Below are 23351 nucleotides of genomic sequence, written 5' to 3'. Positions count from 1 at the left end.
GTTTCCTTGCTCTGAAGGTGCCGCCCACCCGCCCCCAACTTGTGTGTTATGTTCCCGTCACCGGACTGTGCTCCTTTGTGCTGGGAGCCCAGGCCCAGCCTCGGCCCCCAGCACCAGAGGGCTCCGTGGAGGAAGGCCCTGTAGATGTGAAAATGATCTTCTCTCCCTTCCCTGCTGAGATGGATTTCCAGCCTCTGGGCCTCTGGCTCTTTGTTCTCATCTCATGTTCTTTTTCCTGTTTATTTTTGCTTCATTCCTTTGCCCAGTGCCTACATAGGGAATCCAGCTTCCTTTGTCCTGAGGAAAATCGTTGTCCTTAGGGCTTTTTTAGGACTAGTGCCTGAATGTTTCAAAACATGGGACGGGGATTCATGTGGCTTGTTCAGCAGGGGATCAGCCACAATTGGCATCTCTGTCACCTCCCTGCCTTTCCCCTCCCCCTTTTCTGCTCTGTTCCTTTATGGAGAGCCCTATGCTTACTTTCCTGGCTGTGGTCACCCTACCAGCCCTCTGTCCAAGTTTGTGTCCTTCACAGTGTCCCTCTCAGGAAGGGGCCAGCTTCCCTGCCCGCCAGCCTGCTTGGGGTGTGGGCCAGCACCTTGTGTGGCAAGGACTGAACCACAAGCTGGCAGAGGCCAGCCCAGAGGCCTGGCCTCCAGGCTCCTTTCCTCCTGCACCCTCTGCCCAGCCCAGAGGACAAAGGCGCCTCTCGAAGACCCATGGCAGTGGGCCTGGGACTCCAGGAACTGCAACCCAGAGGTGGAGGGAGGGGGTTTGCTCTTGCATATCTGATGTTAATGTCTGGGGAACGGGGAGGGGATCTTGTTCCATGTACTAAGCCTCATCAACAAGTTTTTTTCTGTGTCAGCCAGGGCTGGGAGAATGGCATTGGGAGGCCATGTCCGTGTGAGTCGGGACTGTTGGCCTTTGGGGTTTTGGGAACCTGCACTGAGTTCTGTCTGGGGAGCTCATGAGGACAGGTGAGGTAGGTGCTCTCTGAGCCTCTTTCCTCATCCTTGCATTAGGAGATACTTTGTACCCACCTCCCGGGCTTGCAGGAAGGTTGGCATTTGTGCCCCTTGTCAGGTGTGGAGAAGCCCCGCCCTGGAGGTCACTACCTGTTCCTGCCCATCGTTGGGGGAGGGGCAGTGTCCTGGCCAAGACTGGGACAATGGGGGGGTGGTGCTTGCTCTGTCAACTAAGGCTTGGGCAGCCTGAGCACCTGCCCACAAAAATAAAGGAAATGGAAAATGTCAGTATGCCCAGGGCTACCCTGGCCCACGGAGAGATTATAAAATGTGTACACAAGGTCTTAGGGCTCACCTGGACGTGTTTTTATCATGCCCTTTAAAATTATTTCTTACTGGGTCTCCATTTATTTTTTGTTTGATGAGTAATCCAGTTCTCAGGCTGTGTCCCGGATCTTAAGTAGGATTGAGGTGAAACCTAGACACACCTGGGGGAGGTGGGAGCCGGGAGATAACGCCCTCGTCAGGCTCCTCTCTGAGCCCACGCCGTGTACCAGGCGCTGCTCTAGGCCCTGAGGGACACTGGTGAACAAGGCAGGTAGAGTTTCTGTGCTCGTGAAGCTCACTGTCAGATTTGGGAAAAACATTTAAAAGAATTAACACAGAAACATAATCCCCAGTTTTCATGAGTTCTTAGAGAAAGAGCAGAGAGCTGTGGGGTTATAACAAGGGATTCTAATGTAGAGGGAGGGTTTAAGGAGAAACTGGCATTCAAATTCATGTGGAAGATGACTAAGAGAGTCAATGCACACCAGACAGAGGAAATGGTGTGCGCAAAGGCCTTGAGGTTTAAGGCTGAGTGTGATCGAGTGAAAGGGTCTGGTTGCGATGGCGCTGGGGGTTTGGCAGATGGTGCCAGTTTGTGGGCAGTGGGAGGCAGGTTGCCATGGGTCCCAGGGCAGAGTCCTACACAGGGGTAGGTGCTCTACAGCAATGAACAGAAGAAATAGGTGATGGTCCCTGCCCTCAAGTCAACATGGGGAGGCAGGGGTTCATCTGTATAAAATAAGATAACTGGAGAAATCACAGACTGGGAGAAAGGCTGGGGTGGGGCCCTATCTCAGGCTTCCTAGAGAGAGACTAGGTCTGAGTTGTGAAGGATCAATGTGGTTCAGAGCATAACAGAAGGTGGAAGTCTGTGGCTGGCAGGAGCAGGGAGCTTGCCCGTGGGGGAAGGTCTGGGAATTCAGGGAAGCAGGTGAACTAAAGGCAGGAAGAAGAGGAGGCTTAGCTGGTGTGGAAATGGCCAGGCCTCATGGAGTGGAGGGGAGGGCACTGAAAGAAGGCAGAGGGAAATAGGGAGCACAGGAAACTTTCTGAGCATGGGAGCTCAAGAAATATCAAATAAGACATCCAGTAGAAGGATTCGCTAACACCGGCTTCTGTACCTCCCCACTTTTTTATTTGCAAAATATTTCAGATGCATTCGATACCCCAAATAATGTGACAAGGCTCTGTACTCACCACCCAGGTTTGATACGTGTTAATGTTTGCCACTTGATCCTTAGAGAAGTGGTCCAGCCTCCTTCCCCCCACCCCCACCCCCACTTACAACTGGTCAGAGGGGAAAGGCCAGCCCAGTGCTGTACAGACCCTGAAACCCAGCACCTCCTGGGTGCTGGGCCTTGGATGCTGTGCACTGAGACCCAGAGAAGAGCTGGCCACTTTCCAGAGCTCCATCCTGCCTCCTGGTGGTGCTGTTGCAGTAGTCTTAGAAGGAATGAGCTGGTTTTCTTTAAATGTGTATAAAATTCAAATGGTATAAAAGGATATAGAGTGAAAGATCTGCCTCCCGTCTCTGACCCCAAGCCTCCTGGTTCACTTCCCCAGAGAATTCACCTCACCAGCTTGAGTCTCCCTCCAGAGAGATTTTGTGCATGTGCAGGTACCTATTTTCAGTTGCTTTTTAAAAACGTAAGGAGTGGCTTGACATTTTGAAAAAGTTTTTATGCAAACAGTAAAAAGCACAAATATTAATGTACAGCACCTATGTGTGCACAGCTGTGTAACCCCTGCCCAGATCACGACGTTGACCATTCCCAGCATCACAAAAGGCTCCTCTGTGCCCCTTTGCAGTCAATACCCCCAAGCCCAAAGTGGTCACCACTGTCTTTGAACTTCATGTAAATGGTGGTTTGGATTTTGATCCAAATTGGCAGCCTGAGCGTGCTGTTGGCATGGGGTGGGGGTAGGTGGGTCATGCCTCACAGCCCCAGGGAATCTGTGGTTAGTGCTGGTGAAGGTTCTGGATTCCTGGGCTGGCAGGTGGTGCCATTTTGGGGTGACCATTCTCTCAAGTTTTGTGGAACCATGTGTAGGCAACAGTGATGGAAGCATGGCAGTCCCAGCTGTAATGGTACATACTGTCATAGAACGTGTAAACCCCAGTAGGGTGGGTAAAGCAGGTATGGGCACCGTTCAACTGGTTAGAAGCCAGGGCCTGAAATAATGCTTGATGTGTAAGTAGGTTCTCAGCAAATACTGGGTGGATGAATGGATGAGTGGGTGGGTGGGTGGGTGGGTAGGTGAATGGATGTATGGATGAATGGATGGATAGCAGATGGGCAGATGGTTGGGTGAGTGGGCAGATGCGTGGGTAGATGGATGGATGACAGGATGGGTGGATGAAGCCCAGATAGGTAGTTAAGCAGCTTGCCACAGTTCCAGAGCCTAGAGTAGTGAGAATAGGGCCACACTGAGACCTCCCTGACCTCCCCCTCCTTCCCACTCCCAGTTAATTATATGGATATCACAGACACTGTGGAGCCAGACATCCTGCCTCTAGTCACTGTCTTGCTTGCTGTCTTAACAGGATCTTACAGCGCTAGCCAGGGCGTCAACTGCATCCGTGAAGATGTGGCTGCCTATATCACCAGGAGAGATGGTGGTGTACCTGCAGACCCGGATAACATTTACCTGACCACTGGAGCTAGTGACGGCATTTCCGTACGTGTGAGGGTAGCTTGTTGTTGTCCACTGTTCACCCACGTGAAGAACAGCCTTGCACGTTAGGGCTGAGTGTGTGAGCCTGTTAGCAGGGAGACAGCCTGGGAGGAGAGGTTGGCCTCCCTCTGGTCGCTGCTGTTTGCCCCACCCTGGTAGCCTGCTCTCCTTACCTTGTTCAGTCTTCATGAACCTGGGTACCCCTGCAGCCTCAGTTTCCCTCCAGAGTGGCACCAGCAGGTCCAGCTGGGAGGAGTCAGGGGTCACTCGAGGGTGCCCGTCTTCCTGGCGACATCGGCCTTTCTCTCACTCAGCACATACGGTGTATCTGCTCTGCGAGGCACTGTGCCAGGTGCTGGGGAGACAAACACGTTTGGCCTCTGCTTACACATCAGTGCTGGATAAGACTGGCATTAATAGCACATAAATACATGTCAAATCTTAAGCTTTCAGTTTCTCTTCTGGAAGAGGACAAAGTGTTACAGGAGGGAGCAGCAGGGACTCTGACCTGGGGGGCTGGGGAGGGCAGGAAGGTTTCTCCAAGGAAGGCCGAACAGATAGAGATCTGGAAGCTGCGTACCTGTGAACTCAGGAAGGCAGGGGAGAGACAGGTTCGGAGCAGAAGGTCAGCATATGTAGAGGCCTTGAGCTGGAAGGAGGCTGTGTGTCTGGAAACAGCATCAGGGGGGACGAGCACACATGGTGATGGCCAGTTACCAGCAGTGGGCTGGGAAGCAGGTGGGGCCTTGTTGTCCTAAGAGCCTGGGAGCCACTGAAGGATTTGAAGTAGGCGGAGGGACATAATTATATTTAGGTTCTTAAGCTTTAAGTGTGGCAGGAGGGGGCATAATAGATGTAAGGGAGTGTTTAGGAGGCAAGAGAAGAGGTGGCTTGGGCTGGGGATCAGCCGTGGAAGAGGTGACGAGGGGCTGGTAGCAAGTGTTCCATAGCGGAAGGGGCTGAACCCAGGGCCTGAGGAACCTGCAGCCTCCCTCCCCTTCCAGCACCCTGCCCCCGTGCCCAGTTAGTGCTGAGTGCCATCCACTCACTTTGTTCTCCCTACTCAGGGAGCCTGTCCTGTCTGAACCTTCCTTTAATGGAGTTATCTTTGTCTGTGCCTCTTGACTTCCAAGGCTCCTGTTTGTTAAAGGCTTTAGTCCTTTCCTAAAGCCTTTCAAATGCATTAAACTCTTCCTGGAACCCAGGAGGAAACTGAGACCCAGAGACCTTAGGTGGTCTGCCTGCTCTAAGTCAGCCTCTTGTGGCATTTGAGATTCTAGTGTTGGACTCAGGCTCCCAACCATGGCATCTTCCACTGTGTTCTGCCAAGGCCCGTCTCTATTCCCAGAGAAGCCCAGGTATAGGTAGAGGTTCCAGAGGAGGGTTGGGGGAGGGGTCCTCAAGATTTAGTGAAAGAATCAAGTCATTGCAGTTTTTAATCCAGTGGCATTCTTGCAGCAAGGAGCCGAACCTGAGAAAGGAGCTAAGTCTGTGTGTAAGGTGGGGACTCGCCCAGAAGAGTCTGGGCTTATTAATCCAGTGAATTATTGCCACCTCCACCAGTGCCCCACAGGACTCCCCAGGCCTGGTTTCTCAGGAATCCTATGAACCTAGGGCGCACTCAGCTTTGGAAACAGCCAGGTTGAAGCGCCACCTGGTGGCCATAGCTGGGTATTTTATCCCATTTCAACAATCCCTTGTTCAGGGGTCTGTCCAGCCTTGGGCACTGATAGCTACCGACCAGACAGATTCCTGGGCTCCACCCAAGACATACAGAATGAGTTTCAGGGGTGAGGTCAGAATAATTCTGAGACAGGGCCAGTTTGTGGGCTACTGCTTTAAAAGACCTCTTTAAAAAATACTAACAAGTATTGCGTGTTAAACTACATACCATGCACTGTACTGAGGACTTTAAAACATTTTGCTTATTTCTCACAGCAGACCTCATTTTACAGATGAGGAACGTGAGGCTCGGGGAAGTTCAGCCGCTTCCATGGGGCTGCACTGGAGGCAGGCAGTGGGGTGGCTGGTGAAAGGCGGGGTTGGGGCCTTCCAGCTTGCCTGCTGCTGGTCAGACCCCGCGGGCGGGAAGTGGCAGTGGCCTTGCAAGATGTGATTTCTCGGTTGCAGACGATCCTGAAGATCCTGGTCTCCGGGGGTGGCAAGTCACGGACGGGTGTGATGATACCCATCCCGCAGTACCCCCTCTACTCGGCGGTCATCTCTGAACTCGATGCCATCCAGGTGAACTATTACCTGGATGAGGACAACTGCTGGGCCCTGAACGTGAATGAGCTCCGGCGGGCCGTGCGGGAGGCCAAAGAGCACTGTGACCCCAAGGTGCTGTGCATCATCAACCCCGGGAACCCCACAGGTCTGTGCTTTACTACCTTGCCAGTTTCTTGGGGAGCAGGGGCAGGGTGGCTGCAGTACTGGATGTCTGGACACTAAAGATCTAAGAAATAATGAAGTCCTCTTTGCTCCCAGGTTCCCAATCCAACTTCAGATTTGCTAACCTAAAGCCATAAAATTTGCCGCAGGCCACCTTAGGAGGTGAGCAAATGCAGGCATTTTCCTGGGCAGGGTTGTATTAAGACCAGTTTTTCTCCTGTTCTTGCGTTTGCAAAGAATCTTCTTTTTGAGGTCACGCACAAACCATCACCATTAATCATAGGCCTCATTTTACCCTTACTCCTACTTGTTTTTCTGAACCAGTTTTCAGATTGCTGGTGTGTGCGTTGTTTTTCTTTGACACAGCGTTACTGTGTACTTTGAGGCCTGAAAAGGAAATGCCATATTAAAAACAAAAGCGAACAAACCAAAAAAACCTGATTCCAGAAGTTGAAAATCACTCCTAATTTTGTGTATTTTTCTTTTTAAAAAAAATGCACAGTTCTGCCTGTTTTGATCTTTCCAGGCTGCTGGCTTCATGTGCCCCCGATGCTATTCGGATGCAGAGAACAAGGGCTCCTCTCTCCTCCTTTGTTGAGATAAACTGGGTCAGGGCCAAAGCGTGGTGGAGTTGATTGTGGAATCTGTTTCTTGGGAACATCAAATGATGCTTCAATCAGCTGAAAGCGCCACTTGAATTCCTGAGCGCAGAAAATGGGTGCAGCTGCCCTCCACCCTGGTTTATTTACACCAACTGCTTGGGGGAAGGGATGATGGGTCTAACCCTGGTTCAGTAGGAAAATGACAGAGCTGGGTTCTCAATCCTGGTTGCACATTAGAATCACGAAGGGAGCTTTTAAAAATGTCAAAGGCCAGGCTGCACCTCAGAATCTCTGGGGATGGGGCCCAGGCATCAGTATTCTATGCAGCTGAGGATGAGAAGCACTGCCCTAGGATGATCGTCCTAAAACTTTAGCTTGTTAAGAAAAAAACAAACTGCTGGGCCCCACTTCTAGGTATTCTGATGTGATTAGGCTGGAGTGGAGCTTGACAATTTGCATTTCTAACAAGCCCCCAGGTGATGCTGATGCTACTGGTCCCAAACTTGGAGTAGTAGGCCCTACATCTTAGGAAATACTCTGTATACCTAGTTTATATCATAGGGTTGGTGACTTCTTGGCCAGGTGCTAACATAAATCTTCACCTGGCCGTCCTGGGAGAAATAACTGCACTAGAGACTTTCCTGTTTTAGGTCAAAGGTGGGGGAATCATGTGAGTATATGTTAATATAAGCAGTTTTTTGGGGTTTTTTGGCCATGCTGCACAGCTTGTGGGATCTTAGCTCTCCGACCAGGGATTGAACCTGGGCCCTGAGAGTGAAATCACTGAGTCCTAACCATTGGACCATCAGGGAATTCCCTCTCTGGGGTCTTAGTGGGTGAAAATCAGCTATTGGAAGATGGGGGATGGAAAATAGAAACCTACCTGTGGTAACCATGTATCTTGCCTGAACCACACACTGTGACCACTTTGGCTAAAAGGTATCAAAATGGACTGGGATATAAGTGGCTAACAGGGCTCTTTGGGATTCAAGACAGAAACTCATCTTAAGACTTGAAGGGAGTGGATCTGTGACGTCCAGGGTAAAGCAGCACACCTGAATCAGCGTCATTGTCATAGGAACCCCACGCCATTTCCCAGCTCTGCTCTTCTCTGGGTTGGAATCCTTCTCAGGAAGCATCTGTCCTGGGAGTGGCCTTCAGCAGTTCCAGTCATTGCCCAGGACCTAAGCGTCCTCCACAGAGAGCCTTGCCTATAGTTTCAGCCAAAGCCACAGGCCAGACTCTCATTGGCCCACGTTGGCCAACCTGCCCGTGCCTGACCTAGTTAAATCACTGAGGCTGATTGGCTGGGTCTGTATCCCATGTCCCTTGCTGGAGTTTAAAGAGAGGGAATTCTCCCTGGGACAGCTGAGCATTGTTGCTCAAAAAAGGGCAGAATGCAGGGCTGGTGCAAGCAACAGGTATCCCCATTAGTTTGTGGGAAATTCCTTTGGCCTGGCCTCTGGGAAGGGGCAGTTAGACCCCTCCCCAGCTTTGAGGCCTACAGCAGAGCCACCTCTTTTGTGCAGTGGGCTCATGTCTCCCCCTGCTGGGCACAGCTGTGCCCTGCCCCGCTAGAGCCTATGTGACTCCTCCTGTACCACCATGTGTGTTTGTCCATCCATTGGCTAAGCAGTCATGTTCTGAGTGACTCCTTCGTCCCAGGCGAAGACTGGAGAGAAGTAAGCTCTGTCCTTGTCCTACAGTTTGCATCGCTCATATCACAGGGATTATTTGCACACAGCAGGTCTCCTTTCCTCTCCCGAGCTACAGGCTTCCTGAGGCCTGGCCCTTACTCAGTTCTCTCAGCACTCCCCCTGGCAGTATGTACACATGGTTTGATGCGCTTGGTGCTCAAACCTTTGCTTGCATTCTAACAGGATACACTTTGTGGGATGGCAGCCCTGGGAGAGAAGACCAGCAGCATTTATAGGCAGGCTCAGCCCCCTGGATAGGCAGCTCCTGTCTGTCTGTGGGAACAGCAGCTGGTTCCTTGTAGCATCCAGGGCTACTACCCTTCCTAATTCCCAGAGCCATGAGCTTGCTTCATAGGAAGCCCGGTTGACCCTTTCTTGGCAGGAGACAGGTTGGTCCCTTAGGAAAGGAATTGGTTCATTGCTTAGACAGTTTAAGTCTGAAATCCTGGCTGAATCATACCATACTCTTATAAGATACATCTATATATTTTTTCTAAGACTTATTCTTGTTATTCTTACATGGACAAGAATATAGTTATTTTTAACAAGAAGGTAACATACTCTACATACTGGTTTGCATCAAGATATAGATGCATATATAAATAACACATGTGCACATACATACACACATAAATATATACATATATGTAACATCCATAGATGTACATTTATGTATAGTAAAGAAACAGCCTTTTGTGAGAAGTCAGCATGCCTGACTAGTGCTTTCCCAGAGGCTATGTGAGCACGTCAGACAACCCAGTGCCACACTTACAGTGGGCCTCAGGAAATATTGGGAAAAGGTTCATTTCTACCTTGTTGCATTTGTTCCTTTCCCCACCTAAACCCACAGTATTTCCTGTGAACTGATGGGTGAATATTTTGCTGCTGGCTGGCACTCATTTCTCTAAGATGGATGAAATGTTGAGTCAAGCCCTGAAGGGAGACCCTGGCAGGGACACTGCGGGTACCCAGAAGCATGCTCAGAGGGCGCAGCTCCCATGTAGCTGCTGACGGGAGAAGCCAGAGCTAGCAGGCAGGCTCATCTCATTTAGAGCTTATTCCACAGCATTTACCGGGGCCCTGCTGAGTGCTGGCTTTGAGGGTCAGCACTGAGCCCACAGACCTTGTCCCTGCCTCACGGAGCTTGTGTGGGCAGAAGGTGTAGCCAGTGCAGTTCTCCTGATGTTGCCGCTGTGGGGTGAGGAGGAGAGTGGGGCTGAATGATTAAACTCCTTCAGTTTAACTTTCCTGCTCTTTATGATGTTGTCATGCCTTCTTGCCCTCCAGCACAGATTAATACAAATATACCCCCTCCACACACACACACACACCTCCAATAAGAATAGCAAGAAGGTTGGGTGTGAAACACTGCTCCCTCCACGTACCCAACTTAAGTGAGTCAGAGGGACGGGGCTGACCATCGGGGCTCCCTGGAGGTTGACTGAACCCCCCGAGTCACAGCAGCTAGGGAGGGTGGTCCCACAGGGTCCTGGGGAATACAGATACCTGAGCGATTCTGGTTGGGGTTCTTACCTGGGGACAATTTAAACAGCATTACAACCTACCTTCTGCTTTTGTTTGGGGACTTTTTAGGTCAGGTGCAGAGCAGAAAGTGCATAGAAGACGTGATTCACTTTGCCTGGGAAGAGAAGCTCTTTCTCCTGGCTGATGAGGTAAGAGCAGCCTTGGCTCTCAGAGGTGAGGGTGCACTTTCTCTTCTGGGAGAGGGAGCCAGGCCTGGTTTTTCTATAGCCAGAGAGAATTTTCTAGGTGTTGGAAGAGAGATTCTAACAAGGTTGAGGATGTTCAGTGTTACACCCTGTGAGACTGACCAAAAATCATCCCAACATTGGTTTGGAATCTTGGTTATAAGTTTCAGAAATCGAACCCAAACTACTTTAAACTTGAAAAGTAAAAAGGTGGTAGGGTCTCAGGAGTGGGACTGGATCCAGGGACTCAAACCACATCTTCCACCTCCTTTCATTCCATCCTGCTGCCTTGGCCTCACACACGGGCCTGCTATCTTCCCAGTCTAGAAAGAGAGCATTTCTTCCTGGTGGTTCCAGCAAAAGTCTCAGAATTGAGCCTCACTGGTGCAGCTTGGGTCAAACACCCATTGCTGAGCCAATTACTGTGGCCCCGTGGTTGCAATATGCAAACTGACCAGGCCTGGGCATGGGGCAGTGTCTCTGCCCTGTGCCCCCAAACCTGCAGAGAGCGGGGTGGGGGGGGTGTTCACTGAGGCAAATTCAGGGCCTCTTTCTCAAGCAGGGAAAGTGGGTGCTAGGTGGGCCTGATACTATGTCCTGTGAGGAGGGGAGTCTTAATTAACCCCCCACAGCTGCTGCTTCTTGAACCCCAGTTCTGGAGACAAGGCATGCCCATTCTTTTCCTGCAAGGAAAGAAATGAAAGACCCGTCATATCCTGTTTTCATTTCTTCATTGCTGCATGATTTCTAGTTAGTCGTAGCTTCTAACACACAAGCTTCATTTCTTTGCTTCTCAGCACCCGCACCGCCCCGCCCCACACACAGAGCTTACCCACCAAATTGTTGCCGTGATTAATAGCAGATGGACCTAAAATGTTCATTTCTGTAGGAGAGAATGTACAGCAGAGTGACCTGGTGCACAAACCTCTTCCCTCAGGGTCTGGGAAGGGAGGGGGGGGAGGAGGAAGCTCTGCCTGGCTTGTTGAAGGTGCAGCTGGCTTGACCCTCCTGCTGACCCACAGCACTCCAGAGAGCCTCGGTTTCCCTGATGTCCAAACTGGGTATGGGAAGCTCATCTCCAAGGGCAGATGGAACGCTTGCCTGCGGCGCGCTAGACTGTGTGGGGACAGGGAGGCGCTGCTCGCTCCAGTGTGGGGGCTGCTCCGTCCAGTGTGGGGGCTGCTGGGTCCAGTGTGGGTGCTGTTTGGTCCTGTGTGGGGGCTGCTGCGTCCAGTGTGGGCGCTGTTTGGTCCAGTGTGGGGGCTGCTGGGTCCAGTGTGGGCGCTGCTCGGTCCAGCGTGGGGGCTGCTCAGTCCAGTGTGGGCGCTGCTGGGTCTAGTGTGGGCGCTGACAGCAGTGGTGGACAGAGAGCTGGGTGAGTGCCGTGACGTGTGGAGGGTACACAGTTAGCACTTCAGATGCGGAGGTCAGGACAGGTACATGAACTGCTTTCACCACTCATCTTATTGATGGAAGTGAGCATCACACTCCGGGAGGAAACCTGCTTGGGCAGGTGGGATACTTGATGTCGTCACTGGCACATGAGGCAGAAAGGAGATCTGGAGACTGGGTGGGAGAATCCAGTGGGCATCCATCCCGAGGCCTTCCCTCCTTGCTCTTCTGTAAGGTTCCCTCAAGCATGTCTGGCTTGGCAGTGGTGTCCGAGGCTGGGCTTCACGGCAGGCTGCCTGGCTGCAGTTTGGCCTGGAGCACCTGTGCCCTCCCTCAGCCGCCGCCTAGGTGGCTCAGGCTTCTGGGGGACTTGCGATGACTGTCTCCATCCCGTCCCCTCCTGCAGGTGTACCAGGACAACGTGTACTCTCCAGACTGCAGATTTCACTCCTTTAAGAAGGTGCTTTACGAGATGGGGCCCGAGTACTCCAGCAACGTGGAGCTCGCCTCCTTCCACTCCACCTCCAAGGGCTACATGGGCGAGTATGTGGGCCCCCACCTCCCTCCCGCTGCCCCTGGGCCTGCTTGGTCCCTGTGCTTCTCCGCTCTGCCCCACCTCAGTCTGCTGGACAGAGACAGCTGCCCTTATCCACCGACTCTGCTGATCTAAGAAGCAGGAGGAGACAGACCACACCTCCCCAAAGGGAGCATGGTGGTGTGAGGACAGACCTTGTGCAAGGGCTCGTGTAAAATAAGGCTGTGATGAAGATGAAAACAGGACCTCACAGCAGCTTCCAACGCTAGTGTTTTCTGCCAGCCATGTCACTGTTGCTCTGACATTGACTGAACTCTGAGGGCCAGGGAGGGCAGGTTGAGTGGACAAATGCTGTCAGGCTAGTAGGGCAAGCTCTGTGTGCAGGAGCTCTGTATGCACCCTTCCTTAGCACTGTGTGACCTCTGGGGCCAGAGTCAGCTTCAATCCTGTATTCATTCATTCAGCTAATATTTATTGAGCACCTGCTATGAGTCCAGTACTGATCTCGGCACTGAGGTTATAGCGGTGAGCAAACCACAGCCATCCCTGGCCTCACAGAGTTATGCTTTAGTGAGGAGAGAGAGGCAATAGACAAACGAATATCACATGTCAAGTGGGCAAAAATAATTAGAGAAGAGATGGGAAGGCCGAGAGGTGGGGTCTGGTCACTGAGGAGTTGGCTTTTGAGTTAAGACCCAAGGGAGGGGTTGTGGGGAGCTACACAGATGTCTGAGGAAAGAGCATTCCAGACAGAGGGAACAGCACGTGCAAAGGCCCTGAGGTGGAAGGAGCAGCTGTTTGAGGAGTGGCAAGGAGAATAGAAAGGAGTGAGAGAGAAAGTGGCAGAAGTTGCGACCAAAAAAAGTCATAGGAGGCCAGATCACCCGGGCTACTTAGGTTATTTTTTACTTTTACTCAGAGTGAGATGGGAACCCTTGGAGGGTTTACACAGAGGTGTGACTTCTCCTGACTTATGTTTTACGAGATTCTCTGGTTGCTGTGTGATGAGGGTAGGGACAGAAGTGGGCATTCGAGTCAGAAGGCTGTTATGGTCCAGGGGAGATATCGTGGGCCAGGGTAGAGGTGGGGAGAAGATGTTTGATCTTGGATATGTTTGAAGGTGGAGTTGACAGGTGTTGCTTGATGGAAAAGGTGGGTGTGAGAGAGGGAAGTCTAGGATGATTCCCAAGTTTTTTGTTCAAACAGCAGGAAGGATAGAGTTGCCATCAATAGATGAGGATTGCTGTGTGTGAAGCAGGTTTTGGGTTAGAATTAGAAGTTGGTTTTGGATGTGTAGAATTTGCAGATGCCTATTGGATGTCCAGATGGAGATGGACGTGTGAGTCTGCAGCTCAGGGCTGATATCCAGCTGGAGATTAAAGTTTGTGAGATGTCAATGTATGAGTTGTTAGACAGATCTCTGAGCCTGGATGTTTCACCAGGGGTGAGTATAGATAGAGAAGAGGTCCAAGGACTGGGCCCAGGCCCTCCCTGCTCAGCAATTAGAGGAGGAGAGGAGGAACCTACAAACTAGACTGAGATGGAAAGGCCAGTGTATTTACAGCTAAGGACGTTCATTCCCCAGCATTGTGGGAGTTCTGCTTTATGCCAGGTGTCAGGAGGGGGTCTGGAGGCCAGTGTAACTGTGAAGCTTCAAGAAATATTTTAGCCAGGTCAAGGGAGCTGTCCCCTTGGGATGGTCACCCAACTGTTCTTGGCTATATTTGATGTGGGCAGGGGTTGATCTATGCTGGTCTTTCTGGTCTACCCCAGTAGTGATGCTATCTCCTTGCTAGGCTTTCATGTGTTGTGTAGCTCTTTTCCTAAACAAATACGTTCTCCATTAACTCATTTTTCAAACTCAAGTGTGTTTGTCACATACCCACCCATCTTTCCATCTGTGTTACTGATGGCTGTTTTAATGGTAATACCCTTTATGTTGGTAACCTGAGGTGGTATCCTGTTGCCCTCAGGTCCTGATTACCTAGGATCAGACTGATTTGCCCAATTTGATATTCTGCTCATCAGCAGAGAATAAAGCAGAAAGTTTCTTCTTTCAACTTTGTTACAGGAAACGTTTCCGAGATGCCAGAATTTATCTTCCCGCATTGGAAAAGCGAGTTGAGGGATCACATGGGGATCTGTCTCTGCCAGTTCATTCTGCAGCCTGATCCCAAAAGTGTTTTATCGAGTGTCTCATCATATCAGGTGCTCTGAGGTTGTGTGGGTGTGGTACACATACAGAGGAAGGCAGGAGCTGGTGCCTGCGTTTCTGTGCTTTTTAGTCTGAATGTTAGCAATCACAGTCCAGAAAGTGTGGTTGATGGGGCTAATTTCGTTCTGAAAGGTTTTTGGTTTTGTTTTTGACTGTATGATCTCAGCTTATTTTCATGAGATTTGACTGTATATCAGTCAGGATCCTTTTGGAAATACGTAACAGAAACTCAAGTTGAACTGGCCTACATCAAAGAGGCTTTTTTAAAAATCCATATCAGGGCACTTCCCTGGTGGTCCAGTGGTAAAGAATCTGCCTTACAGGGACTTGCCTGGTGGTACAGTGGTTAAGAATCCACATGCCAGTGCAGGGAACGTGGGTTCGATTCCCTGGTCGGGGAAGATCCCACATGCCGCGGAGCAACTAAGCCTGTACGCCACAACTACTGAGCCTGTGCTCTAGAGACCTCGAGCCACAATACTGAAGCCCGCACACCTAGAACCTGTGCTCCACAGCAAGAGAAGCCACCACAATGAGAAGCCCACACACTGCAGTGAAGAGTAGCCCCCCCTCACCGCAACTAAAGAAAGCCCGCGTGCAGCAATGAAGACCCAACACAGCCGAAAATAAAATTAAAAAATAAAGTAAAATAAAGAATCCGCCTTACAATGCAGGGGACGTGGGTTTGATTCCTAGCCAGGGAACTAAGATCCCACATGCCATGGGGCAACTAAGCCCACGCGCCACAACTACTGAGTTTGTGCGCCTCAACTAGAGCCCACGTACCACAAACTACAGAGCCCACGCGCCACAACTAGAGAGAAAACCCACGCGCCACAACTAGAGAGAAAACCCACACGCCACAACTAGAGAGAAGCCCATGCGCCACAATGAAAGATCCCACACGCCTCAACGAATATCCCACGTGCCGCAACTAAGACCTGACGGAGCCAAAAATAAATAAATAATCTTTGAAAGCCCGCACACAGCAACAAACACCCAACACAGCCAAAAAAAAATAAAATTTAAAAAGTCAAAGAGTAAAGTTTAATCAGGGGGCTTAAAAGTGTCACCAGATCTCTTTCTGCTTTCTGGACTTGTCTTGTTTTCTTTCTCAGCTCTGCTTTCCTTTTTTTTTTTTTTTTTTTTTTTTTTTTGGCCACACTGCTTGGCTTGTGGGGTCTTAGTTCCCCTACCAGGAATTGAACCCTGGCCCTCGGCGGTGGAAGTGCCAAGTCCTAACCACTGGACCGCCAGGGAATTCCCTGCTTTGCTCTCCTTTGCGTTGGCTTTGTTTTCAGGCATCAGAAAGTTCTAGCCAAATCCTCAGGCTACTGCTCACATGCCCACCCCTCGAACCTGTGCAGGGGGTGCCCAGCCTGAATCACCTGCCCCTTTGGAGCAGGGCTAGCGTATAAGTTAAGAGTCAGGCTAAGCTGCTCTAACCAAAAGGCCCCAAAATACAGTGGCTCAAACAAGATGGAAGTGTGTCTCTGTGATAACAGCCCAAAGGTAGGGGGAGTCCAGGACTGGCTCTGCCCCGTGAGGTCATTCAGAGGTGGGCTGGTGGGCTGGCTCTGTTTTCTCAACATGGGGCACTGAGGCTGCTGCTCTGGCGTGTGCATTTCTCAGGAAGTGGGGAAAGGGAGAGAGGAAGGAGAGAGCATGCTTTTAAGGAAGTGATGCGGAATTTACACATATCACTCCCTTTCACTTTCCACTGGCAAGAACTCGGCCACACCTGGAAACTCAGTGTTGGGCATGGGGATGTTTACAGAAGATTCTGGCCAGCTGGATGCACTTAGTAGAGGTCTCTCTGTGACTGGTGGGTCCTCTCCCTGTCTTCAACCTTTTAGGTGTGGCTACAGAGGAGGCTACATGGAGGTGATCAACCTGCACCCTGAGATCAAGGGCCAGCTGGTAAAGCTGCTCTCGGTGCGTCTGTGCCCACCAGTGTCTGGGCAGGCTGCCATGGACATCGTTGTGAACCCCCCGGTGCCAGGAGAGGAATCCTTCGAGCAGTTCAGCAGGGTGAGTCAGCTTGTCCCATGGCATGTCTGCATCACTGCTGCGGCCAGTGTTCACCATGTATTGTCTCAATGGCCAGCCTCTGTCTAGATGGCCTCCCGGGGGTGCTTGTGGTTCCACGTGGCGCCTGACTCACCCCAATGAGGTTAAGTCTCAGGATGCAGCTGGGCTGTATTTGAAGTGGGAGGACTGTTGCATGTGGGGGGGGGGGCGGGGTGCACCCCTTCCTCTTTCTCGCCTGTGAGGACCACGGATGGGCAGGCGCCCAGAGGGAATGGCCTTGTGTCCTGAGAACACCCTGGGTGGGAGTGGGAGGGGAATGATTCTGTTACTAAACTAAAAGGGGGAGATGGATGAGCATGGCATTGATTCTAGGCCACGGGCCTGCCTGTGGCTTAAGACACAGCTGCAAGCTGTCCTTGCAGCTTGAAGTGACGCAGTCAAACCTTTTTAACTGCAAGTGAGAAAAACCCAACTCTAAGTAGTTTAAACAGAAATGGAATTTATTGGTCATATAACCAAGAAGTCAGTTCCCAGCTGTTCTAGATTCACAACCTTTTTTAAAAATTGTGGTAAGATACACAGAACATGCAACTTACCATTTTGATCATTTTTAACTGAACAGTTTAATGCATGAAGTACACTCAAACTGTTGTGCAACCATTACCACCGTCCATCTCCAGGAACTTTTCATCATCCCAGACTGAAGCTCTGTACCCATTAAACAATAACTCCTCATTTCCCCCTCCCCCCAGCCCCTGGTGACCTCTATTCTACTCTCTGTGAATATGACTACTCTAGGTACCTCATATACAGCGTTCGTCTTCTTGTGACTTTATTTCAATTAGCATGATGTCCTCAGGGTTTATCCCTGTTGTGGCATGTGTTGGACTGTGCCTCCTGTTTAAGGCTGAGTGACATTCCACTGTGTGTACATGCTACGTTTTGCTGATCCGCTCATCCGCAGGCCACAGCTCTTCACCCACATATTCCAGTAGTACTTGCAGAAGAGCTGGACTGCTTGTTCCAGCTTTTGGACACATGTCCAGCTCTGAGACTGTCACTGATGTGCTTTGCCTGGATCACGTGCCCCAAACACACCACATGGATTGGGGGAAGGGTGACTCCCCAAAATGAAGTGGTGGGGCTGTCTCCTAGAAGCATGTTCTAGGGTGTTCCATCCAGGCCCAAGTTCATTCAGACCAATGGGCAGGGACTGGTTTTTCTCATTTTCAGGAATGACATCCTGGTACAAGAGTAGAACCCATGGGCTTCCCTGGTGGCGCAGTGGTTGAGAGTCCGCCTGCCGATGCAGGGGACACGGGTTCGTGCCCCTGTCTGGGAAGATCCCACATGCCGTGGAGCCTGGGCGTCCGGAGCCTGTGCTCCACAACGGGAGAGGCCACAACAGTGAGAGGCCCGCGTACCACAAAAAAAAAAAAAAGAGTAGAACCCATGACACAGGCTACCTAGGACCTACCTGTGGCCCGTGTGCTCCTGCCCCAGGGCACATGGCAGCCTCATGGGCTGAGCGTCTATGGAAGAAGTTCCTGCAGAGGGACATGTGTTTCGCCCACCTCCCCCATTTGCTGTGCTTATGCACATGCAAGCTCACCTTCACCAGTCTGCCCTGACGCCCCAGTTTGAAGGGATAGTTTCCAGGGTCTTGAGCCATGATGTCCAGAGATGCTAACTCCTGTGCTTTCTCTGTCTCATCAGGAGAAAGAGTCCGTCTTGGGTAATCTGGCCAGAAAAGCTAAGCTGACAGAAGACCTGTTTAACCAAGTCCCAGGAATTCACTGCAACCCCTTGCAGGGGGCCATGTACGCCTTTCCTCGAATCTTCATCCCTGCCAAAGCCATGGAGGCAGCTCAGGTCAGGGGTGCCAGGTCAGGGCTGGCTCTCTCACTGGGTTCACATGGGACTGCTTCTTGCCATGGGGAGCTAAAGTGTTGGCCCTAGAGGCTCTGAACTTTGTGTATCCGTTGGTCAGATGGTACTTAGTGTGTAAAGATGACGGGCTCTCAGAGACCCAGCCCTGCAGCATGCTGCGTTGATGCGGCAGGTGTGAGGCCGGCCCCAGGTGAGCGGTGTGCTGAAGGCAGGTGCCCACGTGTGATATGATGCATTTAAAACTGGACAGAGGGCTTCCCTGGTGGCGCAGTGGTTGAGAGTCCGCCTGCCGATTCAGGGAACACGGGTTCATGCCCCGGTCCGGGAAGATCCCACGTGCCGCGGAGCGGCTGGACCCGTGAGCCATGGCTGCTGAGCCTGCGCATCCGTTGCCTGTGCTCCGCAACAGGAGAGGCCACGACAGTGAGAGGCCCGCGTACCGAAAAAAAAAAAACAAAAAAAACTGAACAGATGCTGGGGAAGCATCAAGAGCAGTCTCTTCCACCTGGCCTCAGTACCCTAGAGCAGCGCTTCTCAAACTTGAGTGTGTACATGGATCACCTGGGGTCCTGTTAAAAATGCCGATACTGGTTCAAGAAATCTTTGGAGGGGCCCAAGATTCTGCGTTTCTAGTAAGCTCTCAGGTGGTGCCACAGACCCTGGTTTGAGGATCAAGGGCCAGAGCCATATCTCTGAAAGTGTCCTTATACCTGCTTACCCCCTCGATACCTTGTTAAACATTCAAAATCTGGCCCCACCCCTCAGCCGATTGAATCAGAATTTCTGGCGTTGGAGCCTGAGAACCTATTTAACAGGTGGCCTGGTTGTGCAAACCGAAGTGTGAGAAGCACCAACAGTAGGGCCCCTGAGAGGCTTGTTCCTTGAGGCCCCCTGGGCAGAGACCTCAGGGCCCTGGCTTGGCGTATAGAACATGGCCAATGCTTGTGGAGCTGCTCCGTGGGGGTAGGGTACACAGGCAACAGCCTGGCACTCCCCACTGGAGAGCAGAAGCCCCGCAGCCCATGGCTGTCCCACAGTGGCCTTTGGGTTCTTTGTTCCTGGCCCCAGCTGCTTACAGCACCCAGCATCCTGCCTTGGTTCTCACAGGAGGGGAGGGCAGAAGGGCCCTGCCATGGGCAAGAACCTGCCATCTCAAGTGTATTTGGCTTTGAGATTGTAATGTTTGTACAGTGCGAAACCAGGAATGAATCCTAAGTTCTGTCCCACTCCCACAGGCCCATAAGATGGCCCCCGACATGTTCTACTGCATGAAGCTCCTGGAGGAGACGGGCATCTGTGTTGTGCCCGGCAGTGGCTTTGGGCAAAGGGAAGGCACCTACCACTTCAGGTACCACTTCCTCTGCACCAGCGGGCTGGTCCCGGGTTTGTCTTGGGAAACTTGGGCTTCTTAACATCAAGGCACCTACAGAGACTGGGATGTGGAGCCCCTGTCCCCCCATCCCACTCCCATTCTGTCCTGCTGCAGAGATAGCTGAGACCCTGTGCCAGGGACTAAGGAAGACTCTGGGCGACGCCAAGGTCATCTCCTTGACTGCTCTGTCTCCCCTCCACTGCCCCCATCTATCATATGCCATCTGCAGTGTTCCCGTGCTATGTTTTCTTGTCCTTCCCCTGTCCCTTTTCAACTCTGTGATGGTATCATACAGCATCCAGGAGCTCAATAGCTTGTCCATTGCACCAAAAGCCTGCTGAGATGTTGCCTCTGAGACATGGTGGAATTGCTGTGCCTCCTTTCACAGGCATGTGACTCTGCTGGGCGAGCCAGAGCAGCTCAGCCTGGTCTTCCGTTGAGGCCAGTTCTGTTCCAAACAGCACCCTCTCCATGCACGGCACTCTCAGATGTTTCCTGCAGCAGATGCTAAAAAAAGAAATGTCATGGGCTTAGCACCTGAGGCTAAGTCTTGAGGCAGTGAAGGTCGTGGGTAGGGCCCGCCCCCCCGCAGTGGACAAACATGTGTGGGTGGTGTGGATGGCCTTTCCACCCTTGTTGGGTTCACCTTGGCAATTCACAGCTCATTCAAGAAGTGGTTACTTCTCCAGGGCTGCCCTTAAGGCTGGGAAGCAGGCTGACAGTATTGGAGGGAGGAGTTAGTTACCATGGCAATGTGGGACTTCCTGTGGAGGAAAGTTATGACTGGAGGTTCTCACTGTGAGACAGATGGTGGAGATGGAAAAGGCCTGTCTAGCAGGAATGGAGTCTCGCTCTGTAGCCATAGGAAATACCAAGAGTCATGCGCTCAAGAAAGTTCTATGCACCTGTCAGAGTGTTGGGCAGACCTTCTATGATTATGGGTGGATGTGTTAGTGAGCTGAGATGCTGCCACCAGCTTATTGCTTTTGTTCACATATACGAGTTGGGTAAAAAAATGTGTGAATGGTGGGAGAAAGTGGTTCAACTCAACAAGTGCCAGGTGCTGTCCAGGGCCTGGAGCCATCGCAGTGGACAAGACAGGCCTGTCCCTCCCCACACAACTTGCCCGCACCACCTGGTCTCTGCAGCTGCAGGTGGAGGAGTGACCTGCCAGGTTCACTTCTCTCCCCTTTTCCAGAGCCACTTGTCTCCGACTGACGCTGTTCTCTTTCCTGACAGAATGACCATTCTTCCTCCGGTGGAGAAGCTAAAGACGGTTCTACAGAAGGTGAAGGACTTTCACATAAAGTTCCTGGAGAAGTACGCATGAGGACTCCTCAGGCCCCAGAGGGAGACCTGGCCCTCAGCCTTCCTCCTGATGCCCACCCAGCCCAGACTGGATTCGCCCCCCCAGCGACTCTGCCTCAGGCCTTACGAAGGCTACTGGTCGCTTTCATCGTCATTTTGCCCCAGGAGACTTCTCTCTTTGTGCCTTGATGTTGGGAGCACCTCTCTTCTGAGCAAATGTGAATTGGGGTTGTCTCAGAAGCCCTGTTTTTTGATGCAACCAAAGTAGAGGGGACTTGCTCAGCGTATGTGGTGGTGTTCTCTGAATCTGTTGTTGCTTTTGGAAAAGTCTTTTGGGGTTGAAACAACCAGGGTGTGTTGGGTGAGCTGTTTCAGATCTGGAGAAACAAGGTGTCGGGAAATGTATAACTTAACCATGGTGAGGACTGGAAATCGCAAACTCACCACCATGATCTGTGAAATAAAACCTTTAGCGGTATGAAAATCTAGTCCTTCAAACAGGAGAGCCTAGAGTCCATTGGAGGCTCCGAGACGGCCCGCCCTTCTGACCTGGAGGCAGACAGCCTGCTCTCAGACAAGAATGGTAAGGGCAGCAGCGCATGGGGCTGGACCGCATGCCAGACTAGGTGGTGGCGGGCACCGGGGACTATGGCCAAGGTCAGAGGGTCCTGCAGGGGAGGAGTGGGTGTGAGCCAGGCTCCAATTTGAACCGGGCCTCCACGTGGGAGCACACAGCAGGTAGTGAGGACTCTGCACACACGAGGGCTTTGGGTGAAGGGTTCTCTTGGGCACGCTTAGGCTGGGACGCCCGTCCAGGGATCTCCCTGGACTCCAGGGGCACAGGGTTCAGCCCAGCAATATCCCAGTCACGTAGAGGGATTCTACCTGGTGGTGTGTGGATCCATCCCACTGTTACCCAACAAACAAGCAGTCTCATCCAAGGGCTTGAGTGAGCCTTTAGGTGATAGTAGGGCAAGGAAACACTGAAAATGTCCTAGTGAGGGAGGGGTATCCTTAAGGACATGAAGACAGGTAAACCACACCCCCTTCCCATAGTGTTTGTTGAGTTGTTTCAAGCGGAATTTGGTCCATTTCCTAGCTCTTAATTGGTCAAAGTGCCTGGTAGCGTTGCTGCTGTGTACATGTGATCCGATTCAAAGTTAATAGAAGTATTTTACCTTATATGCAAAGTGTTTTGCCTCCACATCTTCTGGCTCCCCTCCCAGACTCTGCAGACTGTCCTGTAGCATCAGTCATCTCTCGGGGGCGGGGTGGGGGGAGTTGGGGGATCATCCACCAAGTGCACAGTTTCCCTGGTATGAGCAAACCTGGGTGCAGGGCCCAACCTGTGCCCCCAGAAAGTGGGCACTATGGGTGGCAGCAGGCTTACGCCCTCTTTTCCTACTGTGGGCCTTCCCTGGTGGGCGGTTAGGGAAGCCAAGGCCAGCTCAGGAGTCTGGGGATCCAGCAAGTCCCAAAGTGGAATTGAAGGGACTGGAGAGAAATCTGAAAAGGCTAAAGGAGTGAGCTTTGAAAGCAGCCTCCTGTGCTATAATTCCCATGCCGGGTCCATGCAGGGGATGCAATAGGAAACTTCAAACTGTCCTTACCACTAGCATTACAGTCCCTATGAAGAAAGTAGCCACAACCTCAAGTAACAAAGGGAATGTTTGGGGACTTTTTCTTCCTTAAAAATTTGAGAAAATTGCACTTGTGCTTGTTGATGGTATAAAAACCAGGATGTGTCCCAGAGTTGTGAGATTTCTGGTGGAAAGGTTAAATAGTAGAAGCTAGTATATTTTTTATATTTTTGTAACAATTGCTTTTTTCATGGGGGGTGGGGTAGGGTTAGTATTTGTAGTTTTAACAAGCCCAGTAGTTTTTTTTATAAATCTCTTCAGATTATAAATAACCCCTAAAAACTTTGCAATGTTTACATGATTTTTTTAAAAAGATGTCATATACACTTGGTTTGGTTTTAAAATAAATGAGTAAAAACTTAATAAGGTCAGCTGGTTTAGGAGGTTAACTTCATTCAGGTAGGAACGCTGATCATGATAGATTTGATTTTCTGCAGATTGTGATGTCTTGTTTGGGCACCACCAGAGTAAGTCGTTTGTCATTTGAGGTCGCACTTTAAATCCACACCTGTGAAGTTTTCTGCTGTTCATCTAGATCTGCCTATGGGGATGCTGGGCTATACCTTGTTGGTCCATCACCTTGCACCTTGAGGCCAGA

At 51.2% G+C, this 23351-nt stretch overlaps 1 protein-coding gene across 1 annotated transcript in view; it reads left to right on the top strand.

Moving 5' to 3' along the window:
• Positions 1 to 21597, top strand: part of GPT2 (glutamic--pyruvic transaminase 2) — a 32252-nt gene extending 10655 nt beyond the window's left edge. The window contains exons 5-12 of the mRNA XM_024752096.1: positions 3841 to 3974; positions 6102 to 6345; positions 10255 to 10334; positions 12169 to 12305; positions 16369 to 16543; positions 18260 to 18415; positions 19669 to 19781; positions 21045 to 21597. Of these exons, the coding sequence (XP_024607864.1) occupies positions 3841 to 3974; positions 6102 to 6345; positions 10255 to 10334; positions 12169 to 12305; positions 16369 to 16543; positions 18260 to 18415; positions 19669 to 19781; positions 21045 to 21135 (1130 nt within the window). The 3' untranslated portion in view covers positions 21136 to 21597. The remainder of the gene's footprint in view (positions 1 to 3840; positions 3975 to 6101; positions 6346 to 10254; positions 10335 to 12168; positions 12306 to 16368; positions 16544 to 18259; positions 18416 to 19668; positions 19782 to 21044) is intronic.
• The last annotated feature ends 1754 nt before the right edge of the window (positions 21598 to 23351 follow it).

The sequence above is a fragment of the Neophocaena asiaeorientalis genome, unplaced genomic scaffold, assembly GCF_003031525.2.
Source record: "Neophocaena asiaeorientalis asiaeorientalis breed wild unplaced genomic scaffold, Neophocaena_asiaeorientalis_V1.1 scaffold331, whole genome shotgun sequence".
Classification (NCBI taxonomy): Eukaryota; Metazoa; Chordata; class Mammalia; order Artiodactyla; family Phocoenidae; genus Neophocaena; species Neophocaena asiaeorientalis.
Note: the sequence above shows the minus strand (reverse complement) of the source record. Positions and strands in the feature narration are given on the sequence as shown.